The sequence below is a fragment of the Nicotiana tabacum genome, chromosome 1 (genome assembly GCF_000715075.1).
Source record: "Nicotiana tabacum cultivar K326 chromosome 1, ASM71507v2, whole genome shotgun sequence".
Classification (NCBI taxonomy): Eukaryota; Viridiplantae; Streptophyta; class Magnoliopsida; order Solanales; family Solanaceae; genus Nicotiana; species Nicotiana tabacum.
Window position 1 is genome coordinate 33,463,726 of NC_134080.1, and position 24,175 is coordinate 33,487,900.

A 24,175-nucleotide genomic window follows, 5' to 3' on the forward strand; every position below is an offset into this window, starting at 1 on the left:
GCTGCGTAGACAGTTTGAGTGGTTGCAACAGGGGGATATGATTGTGTCACAGTATGAGTCGAGGTTTTCTGAGTTGGCTCGTCATGCCATTTGGATGGTTCCGATAGATCGTGAGAGGATCAGGAGATTTGTTGATGGACTTAACTATCATTTCTGTATTCTTGACCCAAGAGAGGGTGTTGGGTGCTACGTTCGAGGAGGTGGTCGATATCGCTCACGAGATTGAGATGGTTCGCCGTCAGGATCAAGAAGAGAGGGAGGCCAAGAGGCCTCGAGGATCTGGCAATTACAGTGGTGCTCCTTTGAGGGGCCAGTTTCAGCATGGTAGAGGCCATTCTTTCAGGCCTGCTCAGTCAGCTCGCCCAGGTTATCGTGGGGCATCTTCGGGTCATGGTTATCAAGGTACTCAGCAGGGCCAGTCATCACTTAGTGCCCTTCCAGCCCAGAGTTCATCTCGTGCCCCGTCAGCTCAGGGTTCTTCTATGCCGAGTGCATCAGCTGGTCACTCCGGTGCAAGGTGTTCCCTTTAGTCCTCTTCTCCAGCACCTAGGAGTTGTTTTGAGTGTGGAGAGTTTGGACATGTGTGGAGGCAGTGTCCTCGTCGTATTGCTAGTTCATCTCAGCAGAGGGTCAGCCCTCGACTTCTGCTCCAGTTACTTCACCACCCGCCCAGCCAGCTAGGAGTGGAGGTTAGCAGCTAGGGGTTGCCCCAGAGGGTGAGATCGATCAGGGGGCAGTCAGGCCCGTTTTTATGCACTTCCAGGCAGACCAGATGCTATTGCTTCAGATGCTGTCATTACAAGTATTGTTTCAGTCTACCACAGAGATGCCTCTATATTATTTGATCCCGGTTCCACCTTTTCTTATGTATCATAATACTTTGCTCGTTATTTGGGTATGCCCCGTGAGTTTCTTGCTTTACCTGTTCATGTATCTACCTCGGTGGGCGATACTATTGTTGTAGACCGTGTGTACCGGTCATGTGTGGTGACTATTGGGGGTCTAGAGACCTGGTTGGATCTATTACTATTGAGCATGGTGGATTTCGATGTCATTTTAGGCATGGATTGGTTATCTCCGTGTCGTTCTATTCTAGACTGTCATGCTAAGACCCTCACTTTGGCTATGCCAGGTGTACTGCGGATCGAGTGGCGTGGTGTGACTAATTATGTTCCTAGTAGAGTGATATCTTTCTTGAAGGCTCAACGTATGGTTGGGTAGGGTTGTCTTTCATATCTAGCTTTTGTGAGGGATGTTGGAGCTGAGACTCCTAGTATCGATTCTGTCCCAGTTGTGAGGGATTTTCTCGATGTGTTTCCTGCAGACCTGTCGGGCATGCCACCGGACAGGGATATTGATTTTGGTATTGACCTGGTGCCGGGCACTCAGCCCATTTCTATTCCACCGTATCGTATGGCACTAGCGGAGTTGAAGGAATTGAAAGAACAGCTTCAGGAACTCCTAGATAAGGGGTTCATCCGGCCTAGTGTGTCACCTTGGGGTGCACCGGTTTTGTTTGTGAAGAAGAAGGATGTCATGATGATAATGTGCATTGATTATAGGCAATTTAACAAAGTAACAATTAAGAACAAGTATCTGTTGCCTCGCATTGATGATTTATTTGATCAGCTTCAGGGAGCGAGGGTGTTCTCCAACATTGATCTTCGTTCGGGTTATCACCAGTTAAAGATAAGGGATTCAGATATTTTTAAGACTACTTGCAGGACTAGATATGGTCATTATAAGTTCCTTGTGATGTCTTTCGGGCTAACCAATGCCCCAACAGCGTTCATGCATTTGATGAACAGCGTCTTCCGGCCTTATCTTGATTCGTTCGTTATAGTCTTCATTAATGATATTCTAGTGTACTCTCGTAGTCAGGAGGAGCACGCGGAGCATTTGAGAGTTGTGTTGCAGAGATTGAGGGAGGAGAAGCTTTATGTAAAATTCTCCATGTGTGAGTTTTGGCTCAGTTTAGTGGCTTTATTGGGACACGTGGTGTCTAGTAAGGGTATTCAGGTTGATCCAAATAAGATAGAGGCGGTTCAGAATTGGCCTAGACCTTCCTCAGCCACAGAGATTCGTAACTTTCTTGGGTTGGTAGGCTATTATCGTCGGTTCGTTCAGGTATTCTCATCCATTGCATCGCCCTTGACCAAGTTGACTCAGAAGGGTGCTCCATTTGTATGGTCGGACGAGTGTGAAGAGAGCTTTCAGAAGCTCAAGACAACTTTGACTACAACTCTAGTGTTGGTTTTGCCATCAGCTTCAGGTTCATATACCGTGTATTGTGATGCTTCGAGAGTTGGGATTAGTTGTGTATTGATGCATAAGGGTAGAGTTATTGCTTATGCTTCTTGTCAGTTGAAGCCCCATCTAAAGAATTACCATGTTCATGATTTGGAGTTGGCTGCCACAGTTCATGCATTGAAGATTTGGAGGCATTATTTGTATGGTGTATCTTGTGAGGTATTCACCGATTATCGCAGTCTTCAGCATTTGTTCAAGCAAAAGGATCTTAATTTGAGGCAGCGGAGATGGTTGGAATTGCTTAAGTATTATGATATCACTATATTGTACCATCCGGGAAAGGCCAATGTGGTGGCCGATGCGTTGAGCCGAAATGCAGTGAGCATGGGGAGTTTGGCATATATTCCAGTTAGGGAGAGACCCCTTGCAGTTGATGTTCAGGCCTTGGCCAATCGGTTCGTGAGATTGGATATTTTGGAGCCCAGTTGGGTGTTGGCATGTGTGGTTTCTCGGTCTTCCTTATATAATCGCATCAGAGAGTGCTAGTATGATGATCCGCATTTGCTTATCCTTAAGGACAGAGTTCAGCATGATGATGCCAGAGATGTGACCATCTGTGATGATGGTGTGTGGAGGATGCAGGGCCGGATTTGTGTGCCTTATGTGGATGGTCTTAGAGAGTTGATTCTGAAGGAGGCCTATAGCTCGCGGTATTCTATCTATCCGAGTGCCGCGAAGATGTACCAGGATTTTAGGCAGCACTATTGGTGGAGAAGAATGAAGAAAGATATTGTGGGATTCATAGCTCGGTGTCTCAACTGCCAGCAGGTAAAATATGAGCATCAGAGACCGGGTGGCTTGCTTCAGCAGATGGTTATTCCCGAGTGGAAGTGGGAGAGGATCACTATGGACTTTGTGGTTGGACTTCCTCGAACTTTGAAGAAATTTGATGCTAGTTGGGTGATTGTGGATCGGCTGACCAAGTCCGCGCACTTCATCCCTGTGTGTACTACCTATTCTTCAGAGTGGTTGGTAGGGATTTATATTCGGGAGATTGTTCGGTTGCATGGTGTTCCGGTTTCCATCATCTCAGATAGAGGTACTCAGTTTACTTCCCAGTTCTGGAAATCTGTTCAGCGAGAGTTGGGTACTCAGGTGGAGTTGAACACAACTTTTCATCCTTAGACGGACGGACGGTCCGAGCGTACGATTCAGATATTGGAAGACATGTTGCGTGCTTGTGTTATTGACTTTGGAGGTTCATGGGATGAGTTTCTACCACTTGCAGTGTTTGCTTACAACAACAACTACCAGTCGAGTATTTAGATGGCTCCGTATGAGGCTTTGTACGGGAGGCGGTGTAGTTCTCCAGTTGGTTGGTTCGAGCCCGGCGAGGCTAGACTATTGGGGACATATTTGGTTCAGGATGCCTTAGAGAAGGTGAAGGTGATTCAGGAGAGGCTTCGTACAATGCAGTCGCGTTAGAAGAGTTATGCAGACCGGAAGGTTCGAGATGTGTCCTACATGGTCGGTGAGAAAGTCTTGCTAAAGGTTTCACCCATGAAGGGTGATATGAGATTTGGAAGAAAAGGGAAGTTGAGTCCGCGGTTCATTGGGCCTTTTGAGGTGCTTCGGAGGATTGGGGAGGTGGCTTATGAGCTTGCTTTTCCACCCAGCTTGTCTAGCGTGCATCCGGTTTTTCATGTTTCTATGCTCTAGAAGCATGTTGGAGATCCGTCTCATTTTTGGACTTCAGCACGATTCAGTTGGATGATGATTTGACCTTTGATGTGGAGCCAGTAGATATTTTGGGTCGCCAGGTTCGGAAGTTGAGGTCAAAAGATATAGCTTCAGTGAAAGTGCAGTAGAGAGGTCGACCCGTGGAGGAGGCTACCTAGGAGACTGAGCGGGAGATGCGGATCAGATATCCTCACCTATTTGAGGCTTCAGGTATGTTTCTTGACTCGTTCAAGGACGAACGTTTGTTTAAGTTGGGGAGGATGTGACGACCCGACCAGTCGTCTCATGAGTTACCACTCCGTTTTCCCCTATTTCAGCTTATTTACGCTTCGTTATCCATGTTTTATGTGATCGGGTTGATTAGTTCAAGTTCGGAGAGGATTTGGTAAGAAATGAGACACTTAAGTCTCTTTTAAGAAGACTTAAGTTGGAAAAGTCAACCGGATGTTGACTTATGTGTTAGAAGGCTCGGAAGTGAGTTCCGATGGTTTGGTTAGCTTCGGGAGGTGATTTGTCACTTAGGAGCGCGATCAGAATGGGTTTTGGAGTTGTAGAGAAGATTTAGTCTTAAATTGGCGAAGTTGATATTTTGGTGGTTCCGGTTGATAGGCGAGATTTTGATATAGGGGTCAGAATAGAATTCCGAGAGTGACAGTAGCTTCGTTGTGTCATTTGGGATGTGTGTGCAAAATTTTAGGCCATTCGGACGAGATTTGATAGACTTTTCGATCGAAAGCATAATTTAAGAGTTCTTGGAGTTCTTACGCTTGAATCCCCTGTTAAATTGGTGATTTGATGTTGTTGTGAGCGTCCCGAAGTTTTGAACAAGTTTGAACGATGTCATGGGATGTGTTGGTACAATTGGTTTGAAGTTCCGGGAGTTCCGGGTAAGTTCCGGGATGTTTTAGGCCAAAATCATAGCTGTAGCAGGTCCAGAAGGGTTGCAGGCCTCGGAACCCACCCGCGTGGACCGCACAAAAGGGAAGTGCGGCCGCGGTATGTGCGGCGCGAATCGCACAAAATGAAGTGTGGCCGCGGTGGTTTTGTGTGGGCCGTGGTGGTTTTGTGCGGACCGCGATGCTTTTGCGCGGACCGCGGTGGTTCTGTGCGGACCGCGGAGGCTGAGATCTGAGGGGTACTCTATAAATACGAAGTTTTTGGTTCTTATTTAATATTTTGACCTAGAGAGCTCGGATTTTGGCGATTTTTCGAAGATTTTTCAAGAAATTCATCGGGGTAAGTGATTCTAACTCAGATTTGGCTAGAGTACATGAATCTATCATTGAATTCATCATTTAATTCATGATTGGGGATGGAATTTGGGAAGAAAATTGTGAAACCTTTCAAAAATATAAAAGGATGATTTGAAGGACCAAATGGTATCGGAATTGGATAATTTTGGTATGGTTAGACTCGTAAGATTATAAGGATTCTAGTTTAGTAAATTTTGTCAAATTCCGAGATGTGGGTCCGGGGGTCGGGTTTGACCAATTTCTGGAATTTTGTGATAATTCGATTGTTTTCGCTTGGGCTTTGTTCCCTTAGCATATTGTGACGTATTCATTCTGATTTTGGATAGATTCGACACGCGTGGAGGCCAATTCGAGGGGCAAAGGCGTCGCGATCTAGAGAATTAGCCAGTTCGAGGTGAGTAATGACTGTAAATGATGTCCTAAGGGTTTGAAACCCCAGATTGCGCATCGTAGTGCTATATTGAGGTGAGACGCACTGGATGATGAACATGGGGTCTTTTACTGCTGGGAATTGTGAATTGGTCCGTCCCGATTGATGATTTTACCGCATATTTGACTGAAATTCATTTGTTATCATCATGATTTGGGTTGATTGCCATATTTGGATTTCATGCCAACTATTTGAACCCTTCGAGGATTTTTATCACTGTTTCCTCACTGCTTGACTTATTATTTGAACTTAGTCCTGTTGATATCTATTGTTTTACAAACTCAGCCACTTTTACTTAGATTTGAAACTTAAATGATATTTCTACATCATGTTTTGGCCTGAGAACTACTGTTTTACTAATGGCTAAGGGGCTTGTGATGATTTTTGGACTGAGTGAGGCCGAGGGCCATATGTGAGGATAGGCTGAGTGATATGAGGCCGAGGGCCTGAGATACTTTATATGCCACGAGGTGGCTTGAGTGATGTGAGGCCGAGTGCCGAGTGATGTGAGGCCGAGTGCCGAGTGATGTGAGGCCGAGTGCCGAGTGATGATGCCACGAGGTGGCTTGATATAGCACTTGGGCCGTAAGGGGCCCCTCCGGAGTCTTCACACCCACAGTGAGCGCGGGTACCCATTATGATCTGAGAGTGAGCCCGAGGGGCTGATACAGTTCTGACTGATTGATACTAAGCTCGAGGGGCTGATACTGTACTGAGAGTGAGCCCAAGGGGCTGATACTGTTCTGAGCGATTAATACTGTGCCCGAGGGGGCGGATTTCTACTTGTTATTTACCTGTTAAATTACATGTTTTACTTGTTTTAAAAAGGAATATCATTTGATTTCTTCATTGATTTACTGCTTTAAGTGATTTTACTGCTTGATATGGAATTGCTTTGTGCCTTTACGTGTTTTCATATTTTCAGCCATTATTTATAATTATTACTCACTGAGTCGGAGTACGCACATTACTCCCTGCACCATGTGTGCAGATTCAGGCATCGCAGAGTCCGCTCTTAAGTGTTGATTCTCCCAATTCAAGTAGTGATTCGGAGACTACGAGGTAGCTGTTGGCGTTCACAGCCCCGTGCCTCCCTTATCTTATCATTCTCATGTTTTTAGAACTATTGTATCGGAATTAGTGTTCAGTAGACTTGTATCAAAATTTCTTAGTTGCTCATGACTTGTGACACCCTAGTTTGGGCTGTGTCGGGATGGTTTCCACTGTTGTTATCGTTAAATTTTTGCAATCTATGGATATTATATTATGTTTATTACTGTTTATGATAATTAACTACTTAAAGAAGTGTTTCGTTTTGGTCTGGCTGACCTTGTCTTCACGAGAGGCGCCATCACGACCGGGTTGGGGAATTGGGTCGTGACAGTAAAATTGGCTCAAGTCAGTTATTACTATCTCTAGGTTTAACCCTTTAATTGGAGATATCAATCTCTTGAATGCACCCCAATTCGTTGTTAGCCTAATTTTCCTAGATTTAGTCCCTCTTTCTCAAGAAGAATCTAAGTCATAAAGGCACGAATCAATGTTTGCAACCACCAATTCTACAATTAAAGCATGAATCAAGCTAAATATCACTAACCCATAAACAAATAAGCCCTAAAATTGAAGACCCATTAAATACCCGCACTAAGGTTGGGTCATAACCCTAGCTAATGGGTTTATCTACTCATAATCAAGGTAGAAATCAAAGATGAAGATGAAATATAAGCCATAAAAGTTGATTACAAGAATAAAATCTAAGATTATAAGCTAAAGCTGCTCTAAAATTACTCTAAATGGTAAAGTACGGCTGTTCACGAGCTTACTGATACAAAAGATGACCTAAAAATATAAAAAAGATCTATTTATACACAACAAAAATTATTGGACAAAAATACCCCTACGGGGGTTCCGCTGCTAGCGTAATAATGGGGGCCTCAACACCTGGAACTTTCGCGGTCGCGCAAAAACAGGCGTGGACCGCATTTCTTCTATTTTGTGTTTGACTTGGACTTGATTTCGGGAGAGTGTAAAAATTACCACCTCAGCGTTAGCATCAGCCGCGGCAGCGCAATTTAGACACGGACCGTGCTCCTTAGTTAGGCTCACTTTGCAGGGTCTCTGAACCTTGATTGACGCTCTCAGCGGAATTTGCACCGCGGCCGTATCAGGTATTCTGCGGCAACACTTTTTCATCGTGGTCAGCGGGCTCTGTTTAACCCAAAAACACCTTCTCTGAATCTCAATTCCGTGGACAGTGTAATTGTGGCCGCCTCAGCGAAGGACCTTCCACGGCCGCTTTTTTTCCTTTGCGATCAGCGCTTTTATCTCAACTTTGAACTTGTGCAAATTTAACTCCTTTATGAGTTGATTATGGCTTTCTTGCCTCATTTTGACCAAACCCTGCAGATAAGCACAATAAGTTATTTTTTGGGAATACTTTTACACATTTCTGATCCAAAACTTAAGTAAAAGAGAGCATAAGATAAGCTAGAATCCATAGTTATCAACTCCCCCAAACTTAAGATTTTGCTTGTCCTCAAGCAAACAAAGTAATTCCCACCTCCATAAGACAAAAGAGAGGAAAATTTTAGCTGTCCTAAGGTGACTTCATCAAGAATCAATTGGGACTAACAATTACCCTCAACACTAATGTATTATCAACAACACACAACCTTTTTAGCACCATGGCTCTAGAGCGACACAAGAGTATCAAGAGTTGACTTGACTCATCAAGGAAGCTCGCTCTACTACGTAGGTCGTTGTGGAACCCAAACTCTTTCTCCTCCACTATCCATAAACAGATCTCACTTAAGAATTGAAGCACTCAAAACAAGGATTGTGAAGAAGAACACTCGTCTCTCACAAGGGAATGTCACAAGTCCGGCTCTAAGTACTATAAGCTTGCCTCTTATGTGAATCACTACTAATGTAAGCTCACTCAACTCAAAATCATACAGGGCTTTTTTGTAGGAATGTAATGAAGTCTTTTGGTTCAAGGTAAGATATATCGGTCTATGAAGGTTTCATCTTTCCTTAAGCACTTCATTTTCTCATTTCGGCTAACACTTTCTTGACTCTTTGAGTCATTTTCTTCTTCCTTAGGGGACTAGAGAGACACACTGTCACTCTTTCTTATTCATGACAATCATTTTTTCCCTTTCTAATCATTCCAAGCATTTCATCATTGCTTTTATTGAATTCCTTCATTTTTCTATATTATTCACTTTCTTTTTGACTTTTTGGCTTTTCTTTCTTTTTATTTTGCCTTCCCTTTTCTTCATTTTGTACCTTTTATCACTTTTGCATTCCTCGTCTCTTCCCCCAAACTTATGCTTTTGCCAATTGTGCTAAGGAAAGATCGGGTGCCAAGAGAGGGTCATTTTAGGAAAGAACAAGGGCTTCGGCTCAACGGGGTTGACTGGGGATATCATATTTGGTGGGCTATGGATGCTTTGAAGTTTCAATTTGGATCAAGTAGAGCTTATAATCATTTTTCAAGTCAAGCTACACTTAGAATTTCGCCTAGATAAATATTCAGGGCAAGTTCTAGACTTATTGGCATGGGACTTGGACATGCAAATCAATACCTCACCTCACAAGCTATTGGATTGCTAAAGAGAACAGAGTCAAGGGCCCATAACAACCATATCTAAGATTGAGCAACACAAATGGTTCTAGAGAACGACTCGATGATTGTTTAGTCAACACAAGAGTCTAAAGGTCACAACTTGCACCATTCTTTTCAAATCAACTTGTTTCTAACCATAAGGTCAAAGGTAAATATGTTAGGCCCAAGTGAAGCTTTTCCTGAGACACTTTTATTCTTTACTGCTATTTACACAAAAACATAAAGAAAACGGACTCTAACCCTTAAGAAGGTTGTCATGCCATCCATCATCGGGAAGAGCCACCTGGTTCACACAAATTCCACCTTTGGAAAGAACTGTGGCATTAAGAAAACTAAAGTCTTATTGATCACAAAAACTTGTTAAATTAAGACGCTATAAATTGAAAAAGAAGCTACTAATCAAAATAAGAAGCTATGCTATTAAGGAAAATTGCAAAAGAAGTTATAAAGTAAAATACAAAAAGTAAACCGAATATGTACAATATGGGATTGAGATGAATATACATAAAAGGAGAATGAATATATAGATGGAAAGGTAACTTTATGTACATACCAAAAGTACGAAAATAAAGTAGGATAGGTAAAAAAATAAAGAAAAGAAATAGTATCAAAGTTATTACAGGCCAGTATTCAAATCAACATCAAAAGACACCCCCCCCCAATAAAAATTAGCATTGTCCTCAATGCTATCAACAAAAATAGAATAGGGGAAGGGTAGAGAGTAAAGAGAAACTCCCTATGATGCCTCTATCTGCACGGGATCACTGGATGGGTCCTGTGGCTGGCCTGAGTCACCTCCCTCGGGGTCCTCCAGCTCAATCTCCAAATCCTCAGTCTGTGGGATCACCCCTCTCCTCATGGGCTCTCTATCAGCCTTCTGCTCTAGTGCCTGTGCTGCCTGAGTTGCTGGAACTGGCTATTCTAAGAGTAGGTCCAATAGGATGTCTCCAGCTGATCTGATCTTCTCAACCTCCTTGCTTAGCAGCTTGACTGACTCCTTTTAGGCCCGAGTTTTTTTCATTTTCTTCATTTGTTTGACCAGCTCCTTGATTGCTTTTCATTGTGATTCCAAAGTGTCCATGATCAGCTTCTGGTTTTCCAGGAGTTTCTTCTGGTTGTCCAGAAGCTCCTTTAGTGATTCCTCCACTGAAGCAGGCACCTGAGGCTGTGCCGGAACTAACTGAGCTGCTAGTGTGCTGGATAGGACAAACAACTTTGATGTAGCTGCCTGCATCCAGTTGTTGATGTTGGAGAGAGTCTGATTCACCCTCAGTGCAGTCAGAGGGTATGATGATGAAGAAGGCACTGAAGTCAGAATAGAAGACGATGTTCCGAGTAATGGAGGTGGCATAGCAGCAGAAAAATCTCCAGCTGTCGAAGGCTCGAAACTAGTGGCCACCAACCCTAGCTCTTCAGACTGGCCAGTGGAAGTAGGGGCTTTGCCTTTGTTCTTGGGGTTGCCCGGACCCTGAAGGTTGTACCATGAAAATGGCCTCTTTGGTTTCATTCTGATGTCAAATTCCATTCCTTCTACTTCCTGATCCTCTAGGTACATGGTGAGGAAGTTTGGGAAAGGATATGAGCTCTCATCCTTGCCAATTACTCTGGTAATCACCTTGGCCATAATATTCACGACATTGATCGGGTACCCCGCCATGATATCCCCCACAATAATCGCTCGGGAGACTGGCATATCACTGTCATGTGTAGTAGGGTCTAACCGGCTGCACACAAAAGTTTCCCAACCCTTCACCTTGAAGCTCAAAGTGTTCCTGTAGATCGGACCCCAGGTGTCAGCCAAGCTGGAGTAGTCCCCGGAAGAGCAATCACTGATGCAAGCCAAGGGCGGGCTAATTCATCCATAGCCACCTTTTCCAGATACAAGGACTCATCCTCGTCATTGAACCTAGAATAATTATTTAGAGTCTTGCCATCAAACTTAATCTTTCTATTGCAGACATTGGTAAAAAATGTGCCCTTTTTGATGTTGGCGACATTAGCGTAAAACTCCTTGACAAGTGTTCGTTGGCCTCCGGTAAGTTGCTGGTGAAGTACTTCCATCCCACTCTCTCGTTGAATTGTCTCTGGACATTAGGGTTATGTGATAGCAGGTCGCTCAATGAACACCCTTTCAATTATAAGTGACCTTTGAGGCCACCACTCTCGAAGCTTGTGGTAGGATTTCTCACTCACAAACCGGTCTTGCCATACCTCGAGGTTTCTTGATCTCACTAACCCCCCTGTTTGGGGGTCACCACCTCTCCCGTCGTCAGGAATCTCAACATCAACATTAATAGGATCCGCTGGTGAGGCCAAAGGTGTAGCAGGTGGAGAAGCTAATGTTGAAGCCTCACTACTCTCCTCTGAGCTATCAGACAACTCAGAAGAATCAGGGGAAGCAAGGGGAGTAGGCTCATCTCTTAACTAGAATTTCCCTTGGAAGTTTGCGGGAATATGGGTTGGCCCTGAGTCTCCTTCCGAAACTTTCCGGGATGGGACATACTCACTTCCTTCAGAATGGGATGCGGCTTTGTCCGCAGTTTTGATGGTTTTCCACAACTTCCCTATAGATTTTTGGACCGCTAGTGGTAACTTGGTCCTGCCTTAACCTACTTTTCCTCTGCCTTGAGAGGATTCAGCCCTCCCTTTTGGCTTATCACTTCTGCCTCTAGATTGGACTATTGTCTGCATACACAATCAGTGAAAACTCATTAGTATTATTATTAAAAGAATCATCAAAGGAAAGCAGATGGAAAGTTGACAATGTTTCTAACAGCAAAGGTCCGCTGAGAGCGAAAAAAGGGGCATAGCCGCAGAAGACTGGGGATCAATCTACCCAGTCTCTAAAGTCTAACCACCGCTGAGAGCGGAATTTTGGGTGCGGCTGCAAAAGCGGCACCGCTATCCGTAAAAAAACAAACGCGGCCGCGGACCCAACTTGGCAATTCTCTAAACTTAACATCTGCGGTTCGCAAAAAAAAACCGTGGCCGCGTAAAGCAGGCCGCTAACTGCGTAATTTCCACCGTTGCTCGCGGAAAACTAACTATTAGTACTCTACACTTAGATGAATGCTCACTGCAGTATTACGGCTACGGCCACGGAATTCAAAAAGAACGGGCACTGAAGGGTTTTTTTACTAGCATACAAATTAGGTAATCAGGTGCCAAAATGAGCAACCCTACCCCCTATTAGGCATAAGTAACAAATACCCACATGAATTTTAACATCAATGCCTAGATTATGGGAATTAATCAAATCCTAATTAAAAAGAAGAAGTTAAAACTAATAGAAAAGAAAAGCAAAGGCATAAAAGTAATGTTATGATTTGAGCATACCAGTTGTTTGATTGTGTGTTGGAAACTAACTTGTGATTAGAGTTATGACGTTGGGAGAAGGAGATGAAAAATGGGCTATTTCTTTTGAGAATGAAAAGTGCGAAAAGGGTAAAAGGAGAAGGGCCCTCCTATTTATACTAAAAACTTGAGGGCCCACACCGACCTACCTGGCGCGACCGCGGAATTCCACCACGGTACGCGCTTTTGGCTGGTTTGAAGAGCTGTAAGATCAATAATGCCGCTGAGAGCAGAAAAGTGGTCGCGGCCGCCGAATAAGGTCCACTGACCGCAAAAAAGGCATCGTGGACGCGGTTGAAACTTTAAAGAAGTCACATTTTGGACTTTTCAAGGCCGTGTACGCTACAAATCATGCCCCCATTAAAAAGCTTCCGCTGACCGCTAAATTTTGAGCGCGGTCAGCGGTCCAATCACATACTTAGCCAAATTTTCCACTATTACTCCTGCACTGCATCAAAAATTCCTACACAAATCTCACAACTAGTTAGCCCAAAACAAATCCTACACTAAGAAGAAAATTAAAAAGAAGAAAAAAATATATGGGTTACCTCCCAAGAAGCTCCTGATTTAATGTCGCGGCACAGCGCATGTTACCATCATCATTTGAAATGGATCAAGGCCACCACATGGCTGTCATCAAATTTGCCAAGATAGTGCTTCACTCAGTGCCCATTAACTCTGAAAACTTCACCATTTTTATTCTTCAAATCAAGAGCACCAAACGGAGTTACATGTACCACTTCAAAAGGGCCACTCCATTTTGACTTGAGCTTTCCCAGAAATAGACGTAACTAAGAGTTGAATAGAATAACCAAGTTACCCTTCTTGAATTCGTTACTTCCGGCATACTTGTCATGTAAGTACTTCATTTTTTTCTTATACAAGGACGAGCTGGAATAGGCATGGAACCAGAATTCATCAAGTTCATTGAGTTGCTCTACCCGGAGATTTGCTGCAACATCCCACTCAAGATTTAACCGCTTCAAAGCCCACATGGCCTTATGCTCTAACTCAACCGGAAGATGGCATGCTTTCCCAAAGACCAACCGGTAGGGAGACATACCAATCAGAGTCTTGTAAGCAGTCCTGTAAGCCCACAAAGCATTATCCAGTTTCCTTGACCAATCAGTTCAGTTTGCATTGACATTTTTTGATAATATGCTCTTTATCTCCCTGTTGGAGACCTCAACCTGTCCACTCGCTTGGGGATGATAAGGGGTTGACACTTTATGATTGACACCATACTTAGAAAGTAAAGTAACGAAGGCTTTGTTGCAAAAATGAGACTCCCCGTCACTGATAATTGCCCTTGGAGTGCCAAACCTTGTGAAGATATTTTTCTTTAAGAATGCCACTACACTTCGTGCCTCATTGTTGGGCAAAGCCACAGCTTCAACCCACTTAGAAATATAATCTACAACAACCAGAATGTGAGTGTTACCACATGACCTCACAAAAGGCCCCATGAAGTCTATGCCCCACACGTCAAAAATGTCAACCTCAAGAATAGTAGTGAGAGGCATTTCATCCTTCTTGGAAATCCCACCAGCTCTCTAACACTCATCACATATCTTAACAAGCTCACCAGCATCCTTATACAGAGTAGGCCAATAAAATCCACAACTAAGAACCGTTGAAGCAGTTCTCGCCCCACCATGATGACCAACGTAGGGCGAGGAATGGCAAGCATCAAGAATACTCATTTTCTCCTCTTCCGGAACACATCTTCGGATCACACCATTACTACAAATCTTGAAAAGATAGAGCTCATCCCAGTAATAATCCAAGCTGTCCCGTTTAAGCTTCTTCCTTTGGTTAGAAGAGAGCTCACTCGGGATAATGCCGGTTACAAGAAAATTAGCCACATCGGCGAATCAAGGCATATTATTCGAAGAAACTAAAAAAAGTTGTTCATCCGGAAATGCATCATTAATTTCGAGACCATCTTTGGGTCTCCCCTCCTCTTCCAAGCAGGACAAGTTGTCCGCCACTTGATTTTCACTTCCCTTCCTATCAACAATCTCTAGGTCAAATTCTTGAAGCAACAAAACTCATCTCATCATTCTAGCTTTAGAGTCCTTTTTGGTCATCAAGTAACGGAGTGCTGCGTGATCAGTATGAAGAATCACTTTGGAACCCATGAGTTAAGGCCTAAACTTTTCAATTTCAAACACAATTGCTAGCAACTCTTTCTCCATCACCGTATAATTGACTTGGGCATCATTCATAGTTTTGCTTGCATAGTACACTGGATGAAATATCTTGTTCACCATTTGCCCCAAGACCGCTCCTACCACAACGTCACTAGCATCACACATGAGCTCAAATGGAAAGCTCCAATTGGGTACGGTGATGATGGAAGTGGTAGTCAATCTATACTTGAGAATCTCAAAAGCTTTCATGCACTCATCATTAAACACAAACCTTGCATCCTTTTTCAACAATTTGCACAAGGGATTCACCACCTTGGAGAAGTCCTTGATGAACCTTTGGTAGAACCCCGCATGCCCAAGAAATCTCCTCACTCCTTTGATGGAAGTAGGAGGAGGGGGTTTTGAAATCACTTCAATCTTCACTTTGTCCACTTCGATACCGTTCTTTGAGATCTTATGTCCGAGGACAATGCCCTCCTCGACCATAAAGTGGCACTTTTCCTAATTAAGCACTAGATTTGTCTCTTCACATCGGGCTAACACTTTGTCAAGATTACCCAAACATTCGTCAAAAGAGTCACCCACAACACTAAAATCATCCATGAACACTTACAAGAAGTCCTCAACTATGTAGGTAAATATAGACTTCATACACCGCTGAAATGTAGTCGATGCATTACACAAACCAAATGGCATCCGTGAGAATGCAAAGGTGCCATACAGACATGTGAATATGGTTTTCTCTTGGTCTTTTGGTGCAATCAAAATCTGATTGTAACCTGAGTACCCATCCAAAAAGCAATAGTAGGCACGCCCTACAAGTCTATCCAACATTTGGTCAAGAAAGGGAAATGGAAAATGATATTTTCGGGTCACTTTGTTGAGCTTTCGGTAATCCATGCATACCCTTCATCTGGTGACAGCCCTAGTGGGGATCAACTCATTTTACTCATTTGTTACCACAGTCATACCCCCTTCTTCGGCACACATTGTACCGGTGTAGTCCATGAACTATCCGAAATGGGGTACACAACCCATGCATCTAGCCACATGATAACTTCCTTCTTCACGACCTCTTACATAGCCTCGTTCAAACTCCTTTGTTGTTCCACGGAGGTTTTGGCATCATTCTCAAGTATAATCTTGTGCATGCAAAAGGCGGGGCTTATCACCCAAATATCAGCTAGAGTCCATCCAATTGCCTTCTTCCTTCGTTGGAGCACTTCAAGGGTGGCATCTACCTGCACGTTAGTTAATCACGAAGAAAGAATAACAGGTAAAGTTGAACAAGGGCCCAAGAATTCATACCTGAGGCGTGGAGGCAAAGGCTTCAACTCCAATACGGGAGGTTCCTCGATTGAGGGATTTTTTGGTGGAGTATTTCTATTCTTAAGATCCAAGTAAAGTTTACGGGGCTCATAGGAGTAAGAACCCATTCCTTGCAACGTATTAACATACTCTACCAAGCTTTCATCCTCAGTCACATCATGGTTCAACAATATAGATTCCAAAGGATCATCCATAGTGATCATGGCACTCGTATCATCAACTATCACCTCCGTCATTAAATCAATAAAAGAACAAACCTTAGTACTATTTGGCTGCTTCATTGATTTGCACACGTGGAAGACAACTTTTTCGTCACCCACCCGAAAGGTGAGCTCCCCTGCTTACACATCAACCAATGCCTTCCCTGTTACTAGGAAAGGCCTTTCCAATATTATTGGTACCTCATAGTCGACTTCGCAATCGAGAATCACAAAATCTGCAGGCAAAATAAATTTGTCAACCCGGACAAGAACATTATCAATAATACCAAGCGACCTCTTCATTATTCTATCTGCCATTTGCAATATCATTGAAGTAGCTCTCGGTTGACCAATACCCAACGTTTTGAATACATAGTAAGGCATCAAATTTATACTTGCTCCCAAATAACACAAGGACTTTGCAAAATCCTCACTCCCAATGGTACATGGAATGGTTAATACGCCGGGATCCTCAAGCTTTGTATCCATCCAGTGCACAATAACACTTACTTGATGAGTCATTTTGATGGTCTCACAATCCATAAATCTCTTTTTAGTTACCAAGTCTTTCAAAAACTTGGCATAACCCGACATTTGCTCAAAAGCATCCACCAAGGGCACATTGATCAACAAACTTTCATCATCTCAATAAACTTCTTGAACTGGTTTTCATTCTTCTTCTTTGCAAGTCTTTGACGGTAAGGTGGAGGAGGCCTTGGAAAAGGAGCCTTGGCTTTAGGTATTATCATTTCTGGTATGTCTATCATATGTTCCCTAGACAGGTTTACGTCATCTTGAGTCTCCTCCTCATTGTCATGCATATAAATTCTCACCTCCCCATTCAAATTCTCTTCACTCAATTAGAATTTCGCCTAGCTGGGGGAGGGTCTGGAATGTTTTCATTGGTCTGGCGGCCTCTTCTTTGACCTTGAGGTACTAGAGGCACCTCATCTTCAGCATTATCATCTACCTCCTCCCCTGGGAGAACATTTTCAATAGGATCATTATTTGCCATTTTGTACCTGAATCAATTAACTTACAAAAGTTAGTAAAATAGAAGGAAAGAAAAACAAGACATACAACTAGTCAGATAGATAGCCAAAACCATTTAACTCCCCAGCAACGACGCCAAAAAGTGATCGGCTCCAACCCCGCACCACTATATAATGGTGAGGAGTGGTCAATGCAGCTTTTACCCGAAAGGTCGGGATCAATTTCCACAGAGAGTTAATATTGGTTGGGAGTTGGGTTTCTATCTAATCTAGCTACGCGTGTTGCTTTTAATTGCACTTCTAACCATGTTTGGATGTATTTCTATTCTACTTTTAATGCTAATGATTGCAGAAAATAATCTAAGTACAATGTTTTTGTAAGAGTTTTCTCAATTGATAAAAAGTACTATGGAAGTGACTTACACCTAGGCGAGTATCTAATGGGATCTAAAATTTAGGAAAAGCTTGTTATATTTGGGGTCGTGATATAACCTTTAGACATAATTACTCACTCTATACCTCTCGGTAGTTTGAGTAACCTTGCCCTAATTGGCTTTCTCAAGACTAATTGGGTGTTCAAACAATGCAACTAAAACTGGCTCAAGTCGGGTATTACTATCTCTAGGTTTAACCCTTTAATTGGGGCTATCAATATCTTGAATGCACCCAAATTCCTTGTTAGCATAATTTTCCTAGACTTAGTCCCTCTTTCTCAAGAAGAATCTAAGACATAAAGGCACGAATCAGTGTTTGCAACCACCAATTCTACAATTAAAGCATGAATCAAGCTAAATATCACTAACCCATAAACAAACAAGCCCTAAAATTGAAGACCCTTTAAATACCCACACTAGGGTTGGGTCACAACCCTAGCTAATGGGTTTAGCTACTCATAATCAAGATAGAAATCAAAGATGAAGATGAAATATAAGCCATAAAAGTTGATTACAAGAATAAAATCTATGATTATATACTAAAGCTGCTCTAACATTACTCTAAATGGTAAAGTACGGCTGTTCACGAGCTCACTTGCTTATCAACTATTGGATCATTATCATTTTGCACTTCAACATCATCACTCACAACTTCCTTTTGCTTGGAGGTACTTGCTTCACTACCTCTACCGCTCCTTGTGGTCACCGCCATTGCATGGCCTATATTGTTCCCTCCCTTCGGGTTTACTACCGTGTTACTAGGTAGTACCCCCTTATGGAGAGTGTTCAAAGCTTGCGAAATCTGTCCAAGTTGGACCTCCAGGTTGCAAATAGAAGTATTATGGGATGCCAATTGGGCATCGGAGTCAGCGTTTTTCTTCTTCATTTGCTCAAACATTGACTCAATCTGTCCCATCTCATTCTTAGACGAGCTAGGACATTGGGACGGAAATGGAAGTGGATTGTTTGGTTGTTGAAACATTGGAGGCCTTTGAAAACCCAACACCTAATTACCTTGATTACTGTTATTCCAAACCCCTTGGTTGTTGTTGCCACCCCAATTGCTATTGTTACCCCAATTCTAGTTGTTGTTCCCCCAATTGTTGAAGCTGTTGTTGTTATTGTTCCAAATTCCTTGGTCTTTGTTGCCCCAATTCTGATTATTCCCTTGCGATCTCCATTGTTGATTTAGAGTATTACCCCGTTGTCCTTGATAGTTGTTGGCATACAAAACCTCTTCACTTTGCTCACCATACCCATCATCTTGGTTGTAACCACTACTACCTTACTCATATTGATCTTGATTGCCTTGAATTTGTTGCCCATGCTGTCTCCTCTTGTTTACCAATAAATTAACCCCTTCCATTGTGTTTACTTGCTTTGGTCCCTGAATCTGTTGAAGTTGTGCTTTGGCTAACTGGTTCATGGTTGTTGTCAACTCAGCTATGGCTTGTCCGTGGTCTTGAAGTTCCTTGTGAATATTTATGACATGAGGGTCCCCTTGAGGAACATTTTCCCGACTCTGCTAGGCTGAGGAGGTGTCAGCCATCTCATTAAGAATTTCACAGGCCTCGGCATAAGGTAGCTTCATAAAATTATCCCCAGCTAGCTGGTTTACCACACATTTATTGGTCGTGTTTATACCCCGATAAAATGTATGTTTGATCATTGCTTCAGTCATACAATTGTTAGGGTATTCCTTGACCATAGTTCTATATATATCCCAGATTTCATGGAGGGGTTCACTTGGTTCCTATTTAAAAGCTAAGATCTCATCCCTCAATGCAGCCATATGTCCCGGTGAAAAAAACTTGGATTTAAACTTGTCGGTCAACTCATCCTATGTAGTGATGGAATGGTTGGGGAGTCTTTAAAGCCAGTCCAAAGCTTGCTCTCTAAGTGAAAAAGGGAACAATCTTAGTCTCAATGCATCCTCCGACACATTTGTTTGCTTGCTTCCCCAGCAAGTATCCATAAAGCCCTTTAGATATTTATATGCATTCTGATGGGGAGCGCCTGTGAAGTACCCTCTTTGCTCCAATAAGGTCAATATGACATTTATAATCTGAAAATTGCCCGCCCAGATTCGGGGTAGGACAATTGCACTTGCTTAACCTTCATTTGGAAGCACCCGAAAAGCTGCTCGCGGAGGAGCTGGGGGAGGGTCTGGAATGTTTTCATTGGCCTGGCGGCCTCTTCTTTGAGCTTGAGGTACTAGAGGCACCTCATCTTCAGCATTATCATCTACCTCATCCCCCGGGATAACCTTTTCGATATGATCACTATTTGCCATTTTGTACCTGAATCGATTAACTCACACAAGTTAGTAAGACAGAAGGAAAGAAAAACAAGACACACAACTTGTCAGAAAGATAGCCAAAACCGTTTAACTCCATGGTAACGATGCCAAAAAGTGACCGGATCCAACCCTGCACCACTATATAATGCCGAGGAGTGGTCGATGAAGCTTTTACCCGAAAGGTCAGGATCGATTTCCACAGGGAGTTAATATTGGTTGGGAGTTGGATTTCTATCTAATCTAGATATGTGTGTTGCTTTTAATTGCACTTGTAACCATGTTTGAATTTGTTTTTATTCTACTTTTAATGCTAATGATTACTGAAAATAATCTAAGTACAATATTTTTGTAAGAGTTTTCTCAATTGATAAAAAGCACTAGGGAAGTGATTTACACCTAGGCGAGTATCTAATGGGATCTAAAATTTAGGACAAGCCTGTTATATTTGGGGTCGTGATATAACCTTTACACATAATTACTCACTCTATACCTCTTGATAGTTTGAGTGACTTTGCCCTAATTGGCTTTCTCAAGCCTAATTGGGTGTTCAAATAATGCAAGTAAAATTGGCTCAAGTCGGGTATTACTATCTCAAGGTTTAACCATTTAATTAGGTCTATCAATCTCTTGAATGCACCCTAATTCCTTGTTAGTCTAATTTTCCTAGACTTAGTCCCTCTTTCTCAAGAAGAATCTACATCATAAAGGCACGAATCAATATTTTCAACCACCAATTCTATATTTAAAGTATGAATCAAGCTAAATATCACTAATCCACAAACAAATAAGCCCTAAAATTGAAGACCCATTAAATATCTACACTAAGGTTAGGTCACAACCCTAGCTAATGGGTTTAGCTACTCATAATCAAGGTAGAAATCAAAGATGAAGATGAAATATAAGCCATAAAAGTTGATTACAAGAACAAAATCTAATAATATAAGCTAAAACTACTCTAAAATTACTCTAAATGGTAAAGTACGGCTGTTCACGAGCTCACTGATACAAAAGATGACCTAAAAATGTGAAAAAGATCTATTCATACAAAACTGAAATTACTGGACAAAGATATCCCTATGGGGGTTCCGCTATCAGCGTAATAATGGGCGCCTCAGTGCCTGAAACTTTTGCGGTCGCGCAAAAGCAGACGCGGACAGCGTTTCTTCTCTTTTATGTTTGGCTTTCACTTGATTTCGCGGGGAGCGTAAAAAATACTGCCTCAGCATTAGCATCAACTGCGGCCATGCAATTTGGACGCAAACCGCACTCCTCAGTTAGGCTCATTTTGCAGGGTCTCTAAACCTTGATTGACGCTCTCAGCGGAATTTGCACTGTGGCCTCGTCAGGTATTCCGCGGCCGCACTTTTTCATCGTGGTCAGCGGGCTTTGTTGCACCCAAAAACACCTTCTCTAATCTAAACTTCGGGGAAATGTAATTATGGCTGCCTCAGCGGTGGACCTTCTGCGACCGTTCTTTTCCTTCACCGTCACCGCTTTTATCTCAGATTTGAACTTGTGCAAATTTAACTCCTTCATGAGTTGATTACAACTTTCTTGCCTCATTTTAACCAAACCCTGCAGACAAACACAATAAGTCAGTTTTCAGGAATACTTTTACACATTTTTTATCTAAAACCTAAGCAAAAGAGAGCATAAGATAGGCTATAATCCATAGTTATCATCCTCCAAGATGTTCAAAGAACAACTCGACAAAATGATGAAAGCCTATATAGACGACATGTTAGTCAAATCAAAAAGAAAAGAGGACCACATACACCACCTTATGGAAGCTTTCAACATACTTAGACGATACGACATGAAGTTGAACACCGAAATCAAGGCTATAGAGGGAATACCTAAAATTTTGACCAGCAAGAAACAAGTGCAGAAGTTGACGGGCCGTATAACCACCCTGTCAAGGTTCATCTCATGATCCTCTAACAGATGCCACAAATTTTTCAACGTGCTCAAAAAGGACAACGGACTCCAGTGGAATTCTGAATGCGTCAACGCCCTAAGAGAGCTAAAGGCATACTTGTCCTCGCCCCCATTACTCGCAAAGGCAGAACCAGGCGAACGCCTATTAATCTACCTATCCGTATCTAACATCACAGTAAGCGCAGTCTTGGTGAAAACAAAGGTATGCAATCTCTAATCTATTACATTAGCAAAACCCCAGCCGATGCCGAAACGAGGTATCCCCATATCGAAAAACTAGCCCTAGCATTAGTCATAGCTTCATGAAAGCTGAGACCCTAATTTTAATGCCACCCCATCTCGATGGTCACGACCTTCTCCCTAAGAAGCATCCTACACAAACTCGAGTTGTCAGGTAGATTGGCTAAGTGAGTTATTGAATTAAGCGAGTACGATATAACATATCAGCCGCGAATAGCGATAAAGTCGCAAGTACTTGCCGACTTCGTCGCCGACTTCAGTGCCAAAATACTTCCTGAGGTCGAGCAAGAAGCCACTCGTACCTCCTCCAAGTTACCTGACCTATGGGTCCTGTACATCGATAGTGCCTCCAATGCAGCAGGATCTAGACTAGGACTCGTGATAGAAGTCCCAATAGGATAAGTCATCCGCCAGTCCATACGATGTCCCAGCATGACTAACATTGAGGCCGAGTATGAGGCCATAATTGCAGGGCTGAAACTAGCTGTCAAATATGGAGCACGGCGAGTCATCCTCCGATGTGACTCGCAACTTGTCATCAACCAAGTCACGGGGACTTTCCAAATCAAAGAACAAAGGCTACAAAAATATCAGGTAGAAATTAATAAGCTACTGCCCGAATTCGACGAGTGTCAACTTGACAGATACCCCGAGCATAAAAAATCGAAGTAGACGGCCTTGCTAAATCAGCAGTGGCCATGAAGAACATAAGCGGAAAAGAAAACGTGGTCACCCTCCCCCGTTCGTCAATAGAAATTGAGGTACGGACTATAAACTTGACTTGGAACTGGCGAAACCGTATTATGTCATATTGGCAGGACGGAGTGCTACCACCCGACAAAAAAGAAGCCAAGAAGCTTCGAATGCAGGCGGCCAGATACAACATCATCAACTATGATTCGTATAAAAGAACATTTGGTGGTCCCTTGGCAAAATGCCTAAGACCAAACCAAACTAGGCGCGTCCTCGAAGAAGTGCACGAAGGCCACTGTGGAGCCCATACTGGTAATCGAGCCCTTGTTAGATGCCTCATAGGGCAAGCTATTACTGGCCTACCATGAAAAAGGAAGCCGTTGACTTCGTTAGAAAGTGCGAACAATTCCAAAAATATACTCCAATGATTCACCAGGCTGGCGAACACCTCCACTCAGTCACATCACCTTGGTTGTTCATCAAATGGGGGATGGACATCGTCGGACCCCTTCCAACAAGACAAGGTACAATACGATTTCTTTTGGTTTTAACTGACTATATTCCAAGTGGGTAGAAGCAGGTGCATTCGTCCAAATACGCGAACAAGAAGTTATCACATTCATATGGATAAACATCATATGCCGCTTCGGCATCCCCAAAGAAAGCAGTTGTGACAACGGACCCCAATTCATGGGAAAAAAGACCGCCGAATTTTTCGAAAAATGACACATCAAGCGAATACTCTCCACACCATATCATCCTGCAGGCAACGGTCAGGAAGAAACCTCCAACAAGACAATACTGAACATCATGAAGAAGAAGCTTGAGAACGCCAAGGGATTGTGGCCAGAACTGCTACCGGAAGTGCTATGGGCATATCGCACCACGCCAAAACAAGCACGTGAGAAACACCATATTCACTAGTCTATGGGACTGATGCAGTGATATCAGTCGAAGTCAGGGAGCCAAGTTTGAGATACTCCAATGAGAGCGGACCAAGTAATGATGAAAGCAGATAGCAAGACCTGGATGAAATAGATGAGCGAAAGACATGGCCTACGTGAGAATGATAGCTCAAAAACAGCAAGCAGAACTGTACTACAATAAAAAAAATCCAAATTCAGACCAATCAAGGTACGGGACTATGTACTCAAAGCCAAAACGCAAGCATGCAAAGACCCATGGGAAGGCAAACTGGGAACCAATTGGGACGGACCATACAAAATCATGGCAACAGCAAAA

The 24,175-nt window shown here is 42.9% G+C and overlaps 1 protein-coding gene across 1 annotated transcript; it reads right to left on the bottom strand.

The window, feature by feature from the left end:
- Positions 1-16,478: 16,478 nt before the first annotated feature.
- Positions 16,479-16,931, bottom strand: LOC142162418 (uncharacterized). The gene has a single exon (XM_075218766.1). The coding sequence runs from the start codon at positions 16,929-16,931 to the stop codon at positions 16,479-16,481; it is 453 nt and encodes a 150-aa protein (XP_075074867.1).
- Between the last annotated feature and the right edge of the window lie 7,244 nt (positions 16,932-24,175).